We start from the raw sequence: 16,074 nt of genomic DNA on the forward strand, positions 1-16,074 counted from the left end.
GGTTGATCTGACACTTCTTGATTGCTTGCTCATTTTTCCCTTTATTACAGTTATCTTAAGAGATTAATATGCTACACTTCTTTAAGAAAATTCACAAGAATGATCAGTCATCAGGATTCACTGGCTCCAGAGAACTCCTGGGAGCACCCAAAATGAAAACAGTATTATTTAGATACAATATTCTTAGAACATTAGGCACTTTGTGGGTGTCAGAATTACTCATTTATTCTCAATTCTAAAAAGTGAAAAGTAGAAGACTGCTTCAGGTTACTCTTTTAATTCTGACTCATAAAATAAATCTTACAGAGTAGAATGAAAAGAAGGTATTTGAAGTATTAATCTTCTTTGTCTGAGACTGGAACACTTTGGACAAGGAAAAAACTTATTAACTATCAGTAAACAAAGGGAACAACAAAATATTGCTTTAATTGTAAGAAACAGAACACAAATACTTACTTGCAGTCATGCCCTTTGTGACAGACCCTTGCACATTCTGTGCAACAACAAAGTGATTCCAATAGGCCACATGTTCGGCATTCAAATATATCCTAAAAAAAATTACCAAAAATATTGTGTATAGTTTTCTTCCTACTTGCAATTTCACAGTATTTCAGGATACAATAACATTGCACTTATTCAAACTCATGTCTTTGCTTAGAAGGAGGTCAGTTCTAGAGAGTGAACCTTTGTTGTGAGTTAGAGTGTTCAGTGTTTTCAAAGAGCTGTGTCCACCCAACTTCTTGCCAAAGTTAAGCAGAGGGGGAAAAGCCACACCCGTTAATAGCCATGTTCTGAGGAACTTAATCAGCTTTGAAAGCATAAAGGAATTCAGGGAGGCAGTAACTACACCAGATGTAAAAGTCACAGTAATTTAAACAATGCAATTAATAATTTAAGAGTCGGATTAGTAGACTGACACAATACATGATCTAAACATATTCCTATTTACTTTAAAAGAAAAAAAAACACCCAAACTTACTTGGTTAATATGTTCTGCACCAGTCCAGGTAAAACTGCATGTATCATTACAACACAACACATACAAAGGAGAATCATCTGGATTTGTACCAGAAGGACAAACCATTCCCATGAACACATCATCTTCTTTTTCACTGGAAGCTGCCTCAGCTAAAACGATCAATATAACACCGGTGTTAAAAACAACACCCCAAAAATAACCAAAACCTACCAACAGAATCCATACCCAGCAGATGTTTGCCATTACAAAATCTCATACAGAATTAGAAGTTAAAATAAAATCTGTTACAGCTTTTTGAGAAAACTTTCTGATTGTCACATTATTTCTTATAGAAGCTGCTGAAAACCCCTAACTGAAAATTGCAACAACCATCAACTCTTCCCTAGTTTTAAATTCACTGATACATTAATCAATTCTATCAATTCAGTGAGCCACCATTCTGAAGGATTATGGACAATATTCTTAAAAGGAATGTCCTTGTACCACACATAGTCCTATAGAACTGTGGTGTGACAATGTCAAATCCACTTAAGTTTCTCCTTAAGTTCAATTTCACATATTTCTCTCAAACAATTAAATATCAACATTGAAAAATAGACACAAAACATTTGTTTGTATGTAAGTTTTTTCAGGAACAGGATCTAGCTTGGCATATTGCTTTATCATATCAGGTTTTTTTCAACTCAAAGAAATAAATTCCAGGTGATACCTGGTGATACCAGGTGATACCTATTTTTTGGTGCTACCAAAAAATAGTACCTTAATCCACTGGTTTGAAAAGCAATGAAATGCTGAAAAGACTATAAAGAACACAAAAGCAATAAACTCAAAGAAATCTATTGTAATATACACACTAAAGAGGAAGATACTCCATAACAACAAAATGTCCAAAGCATGAAGCAATATACAGTTTTAATAATGATTCTGCATACATGTTAAACTTCAGAAAACTTTAGGAAACCACATGCTAATAATTACTGAAACTGTTGTACCTTTGGCAATTTTCTGTGCAGTTTCTAGAATTGTAATTGCAGCAGGATATGCCCGGCCACTAACTGCTGACATAAACGGTGTCATGCCTCTTGCATCCCTAGGGGAAAAAAACAACAGACAAGTTAAAACACTGAATTTTTTTGTTATAACAGGCAATGTAGGACACAAATATAGGAAAACTTTGCACTGCTAATCTTGTGCAAACAGAAAAGCCACAGAGTGAATAAGCACTCTTATTTGTTTTACTTCTGTGAAACAGACCTATTTTTAAAGGATGGCAGGACACAAATACAGTTGATATTCTAACTCCTGTCATTTTAACTAACAGGCTTTTAAATAAGTTTTTTAAAAAGGCTTCTACATAATATATTTCAGATGATATAACATTACAAAGGAGAGCAAGAATTCATATGAAAATCCTTACTTAGCTGACAGCAATTCTCGTAGATAAGGTTGCAGAACAACACTATCACACAGCAATTTCAGTATGAAATGAGCATTTGCCTTCCGATCCTTTGATTCTACTACAGATGGTTCGGTAGAAGGACCTGTAATGAGAAAAAAAAAAATTGAAGAGAAACAGTTTTTCCTCAAAAAAATTACTACCTGTTAAAAGTAAATAATTCAATGATTCACTGGGGTGATTAATTAGTAGCTTGACTATTCAGTGCTTTCAGCAATACTTCACTGAAGTATTGTAAATTTCAGTTCCAAATTACATTCTGAAATACACAGAGCAATCCCAATTTCATACTGATTACCACGGCTTTACATATTTTTCATTCCCCAGGTAAAAATAAATTTTTACATAAAACATAACATGGTGCTTCATTTACTTTCTGCACACTTGTGAAATTCTGCTTCAATCCAATCTTCATCTGATAAGAGCCATTTTCATATGCAGAAAGTCTGTGCAAGCAAAGACAGCTTTTGAGATAATTTTCCTTCTAAAGCATAATTAAATAAGCAGTATGTCCTCACCTGGTATTGTGGAGGTGCTAGGTCCTTGGCCGGTGCCAGTCGCTGCTGTGGTAAGAGATCCCACAGCGGGGGCCAGGATAAAATCAATGTCACCATCTTTCAGTAAACAGAACAGCAGGATGTATATCAATACATAAAAACATCCCTAACAACATGCTCTTGCTGCAGTGTCTAACACACTGCAGGTTTTCTGTATTTAACTGGTACTCTTTCCTACAAACGGCCACATTCCTAGATCAGTAATGTAACTCAGCATTACAAAGAGCACTTGCCAGAAGTTTAACACCAGGGTTAGAAAGACACAAACTGGATTTGAAAACAGCTGTTAAGTCTTCAGTAAACTCTTAAAGTTACCTCAATGGCATTAGAGAGACTTCAGAGTGAGACTAAAATAAGTTGTTCACCTTAATAGCCATCAGTTCCTCGATCAACTCTCTCCTTCTACAGTATAATGTGATACATGAGCAGACTTACCTGGATCCATTGCAGGAGGATCTGGAACCCAGCTGGGAGGAGCAATTGGTGGAGAAACTGGGTCCTGGTGATCACTGGATGAAGCACCAGCTTCATGTCTGCCCAATCCAGCAGCTCTCAAGGATCTTCTCATCATTTCCCTTAATCTCAAACTGAATACAAAACCAAGGCAAAAATACTCTCATTTTCATTTATAATTAGAACATTTTAAAACAGAATTTCATACTGGGAAAGGAAACCATTTTATTTCAGCATAAAGTAGAACTACCCTAGAGGTATTTTTCATTACCATATTCATCTGCTGCAACAGAATATAATGGCCTTGGAAGAACAGTCAGCCAGCAATGCATCAAGACAGATTTGAGCCCAGAATGCATCCCAAGTCACCACAGCACTGCCTCTTGTAGGTAGCAGCTGGTGGGCATTATCACCACTATTTGACATTCCTTTCACCCCAAGCTCACTGCCAGGGGTGTTAAGCTTGTGCAAGGATTTGCTGCTGCTTTTTAAAATCTAACTACAAGAGGTTAATGAAAGAATAAAAAAATAGGTCTTGAAAAAACTTATTTTCAGAGGAGTTATTTGTTTATTTAACACAGAAGTACTACTTCACTGAGGACAGTCAGTAAACAATTTCAAGAAATTCTCTATCATCTTCCTAAAGGAAAAGGTGTAGGAATAGGTGGTGGTGTTGGGTTTTTTTACTAAGCACTTCCTCTTAAGATTAATGTCTCCTAAGCACGTCAGAAGGAAGCTTCAACCCTTACCCTTATCCTCCATATCAAAAAGATCATGGTGATGAGGACTGTAGCTTGGGAAGGATTAAGGCATCACTTCATGTCAGTTGTTCTGAATAGAGAGCTAAGTAAAAGAATTGTACTATGCTCTCAGCCAGAGTTCTCTGAACTGACTAGAACTCAGTATTATAGATACTGTCAAATTCCCTCCAAGTGAGCACCACTCAGTTCCATCACAAAAAGAGGAGGAACATAAATGTCATCAGAAATTACAATTCTGTCAGGGTCAGAAACATCCTTTAGAGTACCCTCGATACAAAGGACTCTCACTATGACAATGATTGCTTAGGATAAAAAGAATCAACTTAAGTTCTTCCCCACTGGTGTTGGTCTCAGTATTTATCTGCATAAGTGACCACTTCTCTCAGAAATTCTCTTAAAACAAGCCTGGGCACCCGTACAATACTTCCATGATACTTAATATTCCTTGGTAAAGAACACTAGAGCTTATCCTCAAATTCCCTCTCCCCACAAAAAGGAGCATTTTCACTTCACAACTGAGGAGACAAAGCACCAATCCCAGAAAACAGAATTAATTTAGAAATATCCCACCATTATTTCTCACACCAGAAAAAGCTTAAATAAAACCCACTAGAGTTGTAGTTTGGTGCTTGAAGAAGTGAAATCCAACTTAAGGCTAGTAGTAGAGCCCATTCTTAAACTAAAAGGAAAGAATTAATAACAGATTGGTAATTAATACGGAAATTAGCATACAGAAAACAAGAAGGAAGCATTACTGCATTTACCTTCTGCTGCTTGATGATCCTGCCCTATTTCCTGGACCATTACTTGACACAACAGAGATTGCATTTGCAATAGCTTCCACAGCTGAGAGCCTTTCAGCAAATGTATTCCTTTCAGAGCGCTCTGCTTCTGAAAAATCAAGAAAAGTGTCAGTGCTAAAATTTCGCTTGGGAAAATTATAAGAAAGGAGTATAAAATATGAAATGTCACTAGTCAGAAAATGTTCCCTGTATATTATTATTTTTTTTTTTACATTTAGAGGGACAGAACTTAACAATGATTCTGACTGGGTTTGGATTATAAAAGGCCATTAAGGAAGTAAATTCGAGGCACCCAAGCTCCAGTAGAAGCTTTCAGTTTTCAGTATCAAGAGACAAGGACCTAACATGTAGCTGGTTCTAGATACTTGTTGAGTCGAGGCTTCAAAAACAATGACAACAACAACAACAAGAAAAAAAAAGCCAAAACCAAACCAAACAAAAAAAATCAACCAACCAACCAAAAAAAAACCCAGACCACTATGAGAAAACAAGCATACAAACCACACTTCACAATGAGCATCCATGAACCACAATGCAAAGTTGTAGGCTTGTACGATACACACTGTACATACAAACATGCTTCGGAAAACCCCCCTGATGGTTATGAGTACAATAAGGCAGCACAAACAGTTTGCATGAGAAAGAATGAGCATTTCTTCTAACATCTACAACCCTAAGCACAGTAACACCAAAGGTTTTATTCGTAACGAGGACTCAATTGTGTCAAGTGCAATACAAAAAAAAAAAAGCAAAAGCTTCATTGTACAGTTACAATACAGCTTGAAGCAACCACCTGAATCAAAGACCTAATGTAGATTTATTTATCTGCAAGATAAATACACAGATAAAGCAGTAAAGTCAGATGTATAAGGTTTGCACAGAGTAACAGTCATTGCTTCTTTAGGAACTACTGACAATTAAAGATCGCATAACCACTACACAGCAAATTGAAATGAATCACTAGCACCACGGATCCAGAAACAACTGAAAGAGAAGTCACTTTCAGCACAACACAGGCCAGGAAAGGGATAATTTTCCTTTCAGTGGAGTGAAGGACAATTTTTGGTACAAACTAGAAGGAAAAGCTGTATTTCTGAACACAGAAAAATATTTCCTTAAAGTGACTCTGATAATTCTTTCAGGACACGTTTCAAAGATGCTAGAGCTAGTGCTCACCTTCCACTTAAAGACTTTTCGAACTGGCAGTCATCTTATACACTTATTTTCACACTGACAGCACTAAGAGAATTCCTTTTTTTTTTTTTTTTAAACAGGAAAGTGCCATTAATACCTGTCATTCAAAGAATGAAAAAGACAAACCAATGGTGTTTGTCAGCTTTTACTGTATGTTTGTTCTTTAGATCTTTCTACTCATCACAACCTGAAGGAGCAAAGATCTTAGATTTTGCTTGTTCACAAGCATGTGCAGGCTTCTTAGACAAAAATCACCTACTCCCCACAGCAGACGACCAAGCACTTACAGAATACTATTCATGTGCCCCTGGCTCTACACAAGTTGACCTGTAGCTGACAATGAATTGCCACTGTATTTGTGCTGTACTCCTTTCTCAGATCCACTAGTTCTCCTAACTCATCACTTAGTACTTCTAGACCCCTCACGCAGCAAATCACAGCTCTTGACAGTGATCTCTCCAGCAATACAACCATTCTCTGCAACAGGTTTCACTTGTTCTAGTGAAAGTAAACTGTAACTGAATTTTCGCTGTTCCACTTACACAGTTCATTTTTGGAGACCCATCAATTGTAAATGCTTTGGTCCTAATGGTAATTTGCTGTTCTGTTGGCTAATTAAACCTGTCCCAATTCCCTACACAAAACCCCTCAGATTTCATGTGTTCAGTGATGTTGGCTGAAATTCACATCATAACTCTTCAATGATTTCACATCCTTTGGACACTTCTTTTGGACACGTTTCTTCCAAGATCTTTTCTATTGGCAAGACTGAGGAGATACCAAAACATAGAAACAGAGCAGCCTTCCCCCAGCTTTGTATATCTGGGGCCACTTTTCCTGCAATTCATTTACCCAACATTGCAGGAGCTATGGCAAAACTAGGCACAGGATCTGAGAGAAAAGGCGAAAAAAAGCTTATCCCTGCCCTCAAAATTTCCTGTCACTTAGGGAAGAATCTAAATAAAGAAGAGTGAAGAATCTCAGGCAGGTACTAGCTGGGAAGGGGTACTATGTTCTGAAATTGTTAAGAAACATCATATCTGTAGTCTGGAATTGAAGCCTTTACTCACAAATCAAACTTCTCTTACAGTTTAAGAGATGGCCATATAACTCTCAGACAGTAACATTAGTCACCACTGCCCTCCACATGATGCAACAAAAATAAGCTTGCCCTAATACCCATCACTAACAGTTACAGTAGAAGCTAAATGTGACATGAATCTAAAGATATTAATCCTCTTCAAGAACAAGTTTTATGAGGGGAAAGAGAGAGGCAGAGGAGTGTTACAAGTCTATCAGGTTCATGTTTTTCATTTTTCATAAAGTTAAATTACATCCAAATGAAGATACTGGAAAAAAACCGTCAAGGTTGCAAAGACAAGCACTCAAATTAGGAAAAGTCAGATTAAGTTTGCCTATGCATCCTCATTTCAAATTCGTTGTGTGCTTACAGTAAACCAATCTTCAGTTACATGGTTGGGGTTTGTTTATTTTGGGTTGTTTTTTTGTTTTGAATTTTTTTGTCACGTTACCCACCCTGCCCCAGGCAACAAGACCCCTGCCTCAATCAGTGCACAGGATGGACGACACACTAAAGATGAAGGGTTATACAATGAGCAAGTTGTTTATGCCTTATTTGCTGCAACATTTGGAAGGGGTGAATAAGGCAGCAACAGCTTGACAAGGAGAGGGAGAAACATTGTCTTGTGTTTAATGCCACTGAACATCACTCTGGAGAACTGGAACCTATTTCTGCCACGTCTAACAGCACACAGAACTTTGCAAAACAAGTTTATACAGATGATTGTGATACATTTTACTAATTTCTCGACACCTAAAAGGTGCCTGACTCACAGAAATAATTAATATTCACGAATCAACTAAAACTACTATTATACAGCTCTAGAATAAAGTGTTTTGAAATTATACCTTTTCAAAAAAATGAGATCAGGCCCTAGGCTTCTCAAACAAAACCCTCAAAATTAGTTAATACTTTGAATATAGAAAAACTTCAAGCAAGAGATGAGAAAGCTGCAGCATTACCCCTATTCTATAAATAGGGATATGAGGAACAATTAAGGTCTATAAATGACTAAAATTCAATGACAGCACCATACAAAAATCCCACAAGGAAGTTCATTCATTATTCAGTGCAGGGTTTGTATGGTGTGCAATAGTAAGGAATGGGGCCACACACTGAATGATGAGGATAAAAAGAAATATTGAATAGCTACCCATTCGGTGAGCACCGTCCATCTTGTGCACTGAATGAGGTAGTCCTGTGGAAAAAATAGTATGATGGTGTAATTAAAGACCATTTCACAATGCATACCCATGTATAGCACATGGGTAAACTTAATTCTGGCATTTCCTAATTTTTGAGTGCTTGACTTAGCAACCTTTTTCTGTTAACATGCTTTTTACATATCAGTATTTAATAGATTTTTTAAATGGTGTCAGTAACTGGCATTAATAGGTCATTCTTTTGCATTTCTTGCTACATGTCAATGGCAAGTAGCATTTCTTATTGGAGGCATTAATATACACTATAGCACTTGAAAAATATTAAATACTGTTTCTCATAAAAGTTTATTAGTGATATAATGGGGATACTAGTGATATAACAGTAGAAAAATACTTTCTTCGTCTAAAATTAACATGTGAATGTCAAAAGTTTGTCTTTTATAATCAATCAACTTTTGAATTCTTATAAAACCTTATGAGAGCGATAAAAATGTCTCAGCACCTTTGAAAGGCTAGGACACATTTTAGGTGCTAAATTATAATATACCCAAATATGAAGAGAGCAACCTTTATTTCAGATTTCTTGAAAATGTATAAAAAGTTTATCTTCAGTATATTTTCATGATATTGTTGAGCTCACCCTCTTCCTCTTTTGTTTCTTTGTTGCTGGTTGGAAAGCATACAGATACACAAGCATGCAGAATATTACGGTTTCCGTCACATCTATGGCCAAGGAACGTCTGCAGCATTTGTGGATTCTGATCCAAAACAACTGCTTGTTCAAGATTCATCAGGTATTGTCTGCAAGCTTCATAGTCACATCGAAGAATGTGCTGCATTAATGTTTGTTTCTGTACTCAAAAGAACAAAATATTTTAGAAATGAAAGTACAAACAGCAGGCATATAACCAACCTTCATACATACTTCTAAGTTTCCATTTTTGAAGTTAATAGAAAAGTCTTTATCTAGGATAATGGCTGGAAGTCAGTGCAGGAACCGTTGGAAATATGCATGATCTCAACTATAGCACTGTTAAAAACAACTGCGTGCATTCAGCTACAGACAAGCGAAAGGAACAGAGAGGCTTAAGCAGCAGAAGCTGTGAGGCTCACAAAAGCATTCCTTTGGCTTCACAGCTGGATTCCTAAGGTAGCTTACTTCTATTTCATGGTTACATGTAACATGGGGAAAGTGGTACCATGGAAAAAATCTAAGGGGGCTACATGAACTAGCTCTTACAAATTTCTTTTTAAACAAGTGATATATGCACTGAGAAGTGAATGATTAGAAGCTGTTGAAGGTCTGGGAGGTTCACCCCATATATAAGGAGCTTTTCCACAATTATGGAGTAGTACTACACTCTGCAATCCATCTCAGTCTAACAGGCACACAGTACCTCGGGGTGGCAGCAGAGCAAACGGCAGATCTAACCACAGTGCCCCAAATCACTGAGGAGTTTTTACAAGTATGACATATAGAGGTTCTACAGGCGATTCAAGGGAGAAAACCTTCGCTTGACTCTCATAGTTTCCTAGTGTATGGTCCAAATATATGATTAAAAAAAAAAAAGGCAACTTAAAATGTATTGCATTCTCAAGAAAACACGTTGCTGGATCCCTCAGAAAAACTGTGCACCCATGAGACAAATAAGACTGTACAGTTTTGGTAGACATTTTAAAACAGTAATAATTTTAAAATCAATGCCTGAAAGAAACTTACTAATTAAAAGCCTGATACAGAAATCATGCACCCCAAAATGGATCTTTCATTTTACTTGGTAAACGTGTTTGTGTTTTCATGTTTCTAAGAGAATCTTCTGCTGAAAGTAGCTTGTTCAAAATAGTGAAAATACAAATCAATATCTAAACACAAAACTGCTGTAAGCATAACTTTTTAACACCAAAGGGAAAAAAGCACGTAATTGGGTAGTAAAGAAAATATTTACCTCGACAGCCATAATGATAATAGCAGCTTTCTTTTTGATGGTCGAGTTAGCAGGAAGATTTGTTAAGGAATGAACACCCATTCCAAGACTACTAATAGGTGGAAGATCAAGCCAGTCAGGGTCTCGTATTCCACCCATACAATCTTTTGCCATTGGATAGATTGTACCATTTCCATCTCTAAGAATAATAGGTGATTCCTACATTTGGGAAAAAAAGGTTTTATCAATAAGTCTCCATAGTTTATAAATATTGTCCTTCCAAAAAGGTCCAGTTCTTCTTGACTGCCAACAATGACAAGAGTTTACCTAAGATTCTCATTTATGTCACTGTCTCCTATCATTACAAGTGGTGCAGCATAAGACACAAGATTCCCCTTTACAAATACCCAAAATGTGCTTAATATAGTAAATACTATTAGAAGTATCTTTCTCATCATATACATACATTATGAAATGTTACTAGTGAAATGTATAGTACCTATACTTTCAGCTTACTTAAATGCTCCAAATAAATTTGAATACATTGAAATTCAAATTCAGTTATTTTGACAAAAATGTTTCTTTCAATTATCCTAAACAAAATATATTGTGTTTATGCAAGAGTTGCACAAAACCTTAATATATATTTTTAATGTCAAATACAGGGGTTTTTTCTGTTAATACTTCCATATATTATCAAGAGTGGATCTTTATCTGATCCAGTTCCAAAGCATAGCTAGATAACAAGCTTACACTAACCCAGGAACCATTCTGTCAAGTTTTTTCTCCCTTTTTTTACATTCAAGGTAGAATCTGAGTGAGATGTGCTTAGGTGAATTGATTGCTATTCCCCTTGTGCCTTCAGAATATTAATGGCAGCATCAAGTCTTTCACAACCTGTCTGAAAAACTATTTCTCTGCCAGACTTCAGAAAAGCCTTACAGAAGGCTGTACCATCTCATTCAAAGATGATGGAAGTGAATTGCAATGAGGTTAAATGACTGAGACAGAAAACCACAAACCTGTCCAGCTGTAAAAATAGCAACACTTCTCTCATTCTGACCCAGGAATGCAATGCTGCTGGTAGGGAAATTATTTTCCTGTTCAGCCTTTCCTGTGGCGAGGTCAAATATGCAGTACCGAACCCAGTTCCCAGTTTTCAGCACAGCATGCACTCCTTCAAAAACACACAAAGAAAAAAGTTAGTGTCTTACTGATGGCATCCAGTAAAAGAACTTCTAACTAAAGCACTTTCAAGGAATTACTAATATCAATGGAAACAACTGTGCATGTTCTTTTGACAGTAGGTGTTTTCCACTAGGACAAGAGACAGATAATAAATAATAAACAGAGCTGGACTTATGGGGTAAGTCCTACTTACCTTTTGAATCTACATTTACTGCTAGGATCTCTGTTTTTTCAGGAATACACAGTTTTTTAGGTGTCCTTTGGAAACAGTCAGGAACTTTTGGAGTTCCACCAGTTTTTACAACCTGAAAACATACGTAAAATTTTACACAGCAATTAAGCACACACAGTGCTGACATTTCAAAATACTGATTGCTTCCTCAGTGTTTTACAAACACATACCTGCAGTTCATCTATTCTGAGCAGCCTACAGTCTTGGAGAAGAGAAGAAGGATCGGGGTCTGAATTAGAACTGCTCTGACAGTTTGCATTACTGGAGGTGCCCGGAAATTTCACAGCAACGTATGCACCATCCACTTTTAGCACCTACGGGCAGAACACATTGCAGTTCTATCAAAAGCTTTGAACAGAATCTGATTTGCTTTAAAATAAACTAGACCTTTGTCAGGAAAAAAAAAAACATTTACCATTTAAATTACCATTGTTAAATTCTACAGCTCTTGGTCAGTAGCCTTGTCATTTTGCTAAAATTACTGAAATATTAAAAACTTGGATTTCTTATTGACTACATAAGCACCCTGAATCAGATCAAAGGTCCCTCCATTTCAACATCCTACATCCAACAGGAACCAACATCAACTGACTAGAAAAGCTCCTACTGATACTCCCAGCTTCTGCCTTCTGAAAACAGCAGGACAACTTCATGTTTAATAGCCTGGATAGATCCTTCTCTTAGTAATTTGTCCAATCACATTTGGAAATAAACACCATCCTTGTGGCAATGAAGTCCAAACATCAGTTTACCAAAAAAAAAAATCTACACTGAGCATCTTAGCTCTTATACTACAAGACAAAGGAAATACCTTGGTTTTGGTTGGATTCTTGTTGGCCCCCTGAGACTTTTTAAAGCCTCTGTCACAGAGTCTTAGTGCTTCTTCCTCAAGAGGAATGTGTATAGTGGAAAAAAGAACTGTTGGTTTATGGTCTATTACCTGTTCTGTACACTCAATGATAAAGTTCTCTGCTCAGTCCTTAAAACTGAAGGATACAGACAAGTCTATCCAGACATTCTTCATGCATCTGTGTCTTTCTCTGGCCCCCAAGGAAATGGAAGTTATTCAACCCCACATTCACACAGTCATTTCTAAGACTGTAAGCCTCTCCAAAGAGTTGCTACCATGTATATCTAATCAGAACTGTCAAAACAGGCTTCCTTGATATAGAAACTTCTTATGCTATCAACAAACAGCAAGGCCCTTCAAGTTTCCAGGTGAGACCGTAATTTTCTAAAAAGGAAAACAAAGCTAAGAAAGAAGGGAATGAGGGAAGGATTTACAGTGTTTTAATTTTGAATAGAAATAAGAACTTTGTGTGCTCTCTGTCTTGATCAAAACTAGATATAAGCAACCATCAATCTTGATTAGGCCCCAATTTCAGTAATGTCTACAGAGAAAGTGCTTACCAAGCAATATTAAAGACCTAAATGTAATCAACTTTATCTAAAAAGGCCCCAACAAAAGAAAACATCTCTCAAATTTTCAATATACTGTAATAAAAATTCAGGCATTTCCATGTTTTCTCCCAATTTCTTTATCTAAGTGTACCCTCTCAAGTGCACTAGAGAAAATGATATATTGACAAACATTAAAGCATTAGTAGATTTTTTGTTACAAAAATTACTGTGGATAGGCACAGCTCTTGCTCCTCACATGCTGAAACTTCTCTCTAGAAGCAGAATTACTAGTTCTAGTAGTAGAGCATCACTAATGGTTGTAAGAATACTACTCAAAAATTTCAAAATTCAGACCAGTCAACACATTCACAAGCATTAACTGTCATCTGGACTATAAAAAGACAGATTTCTATTGAGATTGGAACACTAAACAAAAGCTGTGATTTAGTCAGAAAATTTATTCAATGAAAATCTGGCTGTTTTTAAGATAATCAGACTAATGTACAAGCCTGAAATTGCATGCCAATGGTGCAACCACAGCTTCTAGACAACATGTAGAATATTTTTTTTTTTTTAATGACTAAATGTTCCTACAACAGCTTTGTACATTTGGGCTGCTTTCTGAAAGAAACACACCTTAAGAAAAGGCACAATTCCCAAATATTTAACATATCCTATCTCCATAACTGAAAGTTTTTTCCAACATGCTTTCTGGCTGCTCTTAGTGTTATCAACTACATCAATTCTCACATCACTTTTGATGTATTCAATGAAATGCTGGCAGCTTTTAAAGTGCTGGAACTCTGTGGTGACTCTTTCAGAGTCCACATGGCAAATATTTTTTTTCTTTCTCATTCAAGAAGAAAATCATGTATCTTTAAAAAATGATTTGGCTGAGAAGATATTCACAGCATTTGAAGATTCTTCAAAGGGTAACTCAAATCAGTTCTTTAGTTGAAGTTACTACTACTAGGTTACCACTGTTGGCTGGTACACAGGAAGAAAATAAAACTATCCATTGATGTAGCGAGCAAGGAGCTTGAGAGAAGCACTTGACAGCAACTGTACACAGAAAGCTCCAAAGCAGAAATGTGGTATAATGAGCTGGCAGCAAACAAAGTAAATATGCAACAAACATTCCTCTTTAATTGAAATTATGTAAGTCTGAGATAATTGAAAAACTCGTTAACAAAAATAAAATGCAAAAGCTTAAAGGATTTAGATGCTTTAGCTTCCAGAACTAAGGTACTTACACTGTTGATACTGCTGATGCAGAAGTTTCACCAATTAGAAACAAGCATTTTACAGAACTACATATACAATGTTTGCCTTATTAGGCCTTAATTAAAAGAACGGAATCAAATGAATGAAAAAAGCAAGCAACAACATGGAAGTTTAAAGATTTTTTTCTAAAAGCAGAATACCTTTTTAGTGCATTTTCAACTACAGGATAATAAGATCCAATCTTTCTTTTTAATGGAAGAAGAAAAATGATCTGACAAACTGAAAGATGAACATAGTTGTTATCTCCTTTACCCTTACCATCAACCTACTGCCACACTCCTTGACACCACAATGCCACAGGTAATCGTAGAATCTTTCCCTCTCCAGAACCACCACATTCCCTCTCAAGACACAGCAGCAGAAGACATGGGAAAATACACTTTTTATTTCTTATCCAATCTCCTTCTTGGAATGGAAGAAATTTTAACATCACAGAAAAGGCTTCTACCTCTACTCGCAAAGTACAATGAGCACTTTCTAAGAAATACTGAGACAATTTGTAAAATATTCAACTTTGAAGGATTAAAATCAGACTCCTAATAGGGACTGGGTAACTTTTCTGGGACAATAACCAGCCTGACCTCTTTCAATTTATCATTCTCATTGCAAGGCTTCAATCTCAGACAGAAATTAAAAAAAAAAAAAAAATTCAAGTGACTGACTGAAATAATGCAATAGAAAGTATAGGTTAAAGAACAAACTACTCAATCCAAATTAATGTTTCACAAAATACCTAGGAGCTGATAAGCTTTCTGGGCATAGGAACTGCAAAACTGGTAACACACAGGAGTCTCACCTGCTTGAGGACAACTTTGATGACCAGAAGCAGTTTGGGGAGACCTTGGTCACTGCCAGTGGAAAGCCTCAGACCAAAATGAACCACAGCTGCCAAAGAAAAAGGCAGCTCCAACTCAGGTTCCCTACCCCTCTGTTCTAACAGGGGTTCCAGACACCATCTAAGCCATTTCAGAAAAGAGATCCAGAAGCTAATGTGGTTAAGCAGAATATCCCAAAGTGCATGGGATTGACAAAAAAAGCTTCTATTCCTCTGATACCAGTGAGCTGTAAAAAGGCTTATTTTAGTCCATATCTTTTCTTAATGACACTGAAAGACTCCATCAGACCTCTCACTAACACAGACAAGAGACAAGTGCCAGGTTTTTTCATTCCATCAGTCTTCCATTAGGTGGACAATCTTGTAATGACTACCTTCTGCATCTAATGACAGACTTGGATGAATAAAGGCTTAGTTTTGTTCCAAGCCATAAAGGATTTAAACTGAAACAAGATCGGAAGGTAATAAATTCCAAGGAGCAAGATGACTAAACACAAGAGTACATCTAGCAGACATGCTTTCCTAATTTCTTTCAAGACTACCCCAATGTAAGAACTTTTGTTCTCTCTGGTCATTTGCTGCTTTGGCATCATATGTAATACACACTTACAAAGTGTGTGTAAAATGCTGGTTGTAAGATCTACTGGCATCAAGATGATCACAAGCACTCAGGGGAGAGCTGTTACATAATCAATAAGTGCCCAGAGAGAAAAAGGCGTATTAGAAGTTGACACCATCTACATGCCCACCATTGTACAAACA

At 36.6% G+C, this 16,074-nt stretch overlaps 1 protein-coding gene across 10 annotated transcripts in view; it reads right to left on the reverse strand.

The window, feature by feature from the left end:
• Positions 1–16,074, reverse strand: part of UBR5 (ubiquitin protein ligase E3 component n-recognin 5) — an 85,294-nt gene that overhangs the window by 22,611 nt on the left and 46,609 nt on the right. For 6 of the 10 annotated variants that reach the window (XM_051785336.1, XM_051785331.1, XM_051785329.1 and 3 more), the window contains 13 exons: positions 11,963–12,106; positions 11,754–11,865; positions 11,395–11,549; positions 10,394–10,591; positions 9,088–9,298; positions 8,438–8,482; positions 4,971–5,097; positions 3,428–3,579; positions 2,954–3,049; positions 2,397–2,520; positions 1,972–2,069; positions 980–1,128; positions 457–548 (listed from right to left, as the gene is read on the reverse strand). In XM_051785336.1, coding sequence (XP_051641296.1) covers positions 457–548; positions 980–1,128; positions 1,972–2,069; positions 2,397–2,520; positions 2,954–3,049; positions 3,428–3,579; positions 4,971–5,097; positions 8,438–8,482; positions 9,088–9,298; positions 10,394–10,591; positions 11,395–11,549; positions 11,754–11,865; positions 11,963–12,106 — 1,703 coding nt within the window. The remainder of the gene's footprint in view (positions 1–456; positions 549–979; positions 1,129–1,971; positions 2,070–2,396; positions 2,521–2,953; positions 3,050–3,427; positions 3,580–4,970; positions 5,098–8,437; positions 8,483–9,087; positions 9,299–10,393; positions 10,592–11,394; positions 11,550–11,753; positions 11,866–11,962; positions 12,107–16,074) is intronic. The other 4 variants (XM_051785335.1, XM_051785334.1, XM_051785332.1 and 1 more) reach the window with 2 other exon arrangements.

Source organism: Manacus candei, unplaced genomic scaffold (assembly GCF_025592945.1).
Source record: "Manacus candei isolate 608988 ecotype Guabito, Panama unplaced genomic scaffold, ASM2559294v1 h1tg000019l, whole genome shotgun sequence".
NCBI lineage: Eukaryota > Metazoa > Chordata > Aves > Passeriformes > Pipridae > Manacus > Manacus candei.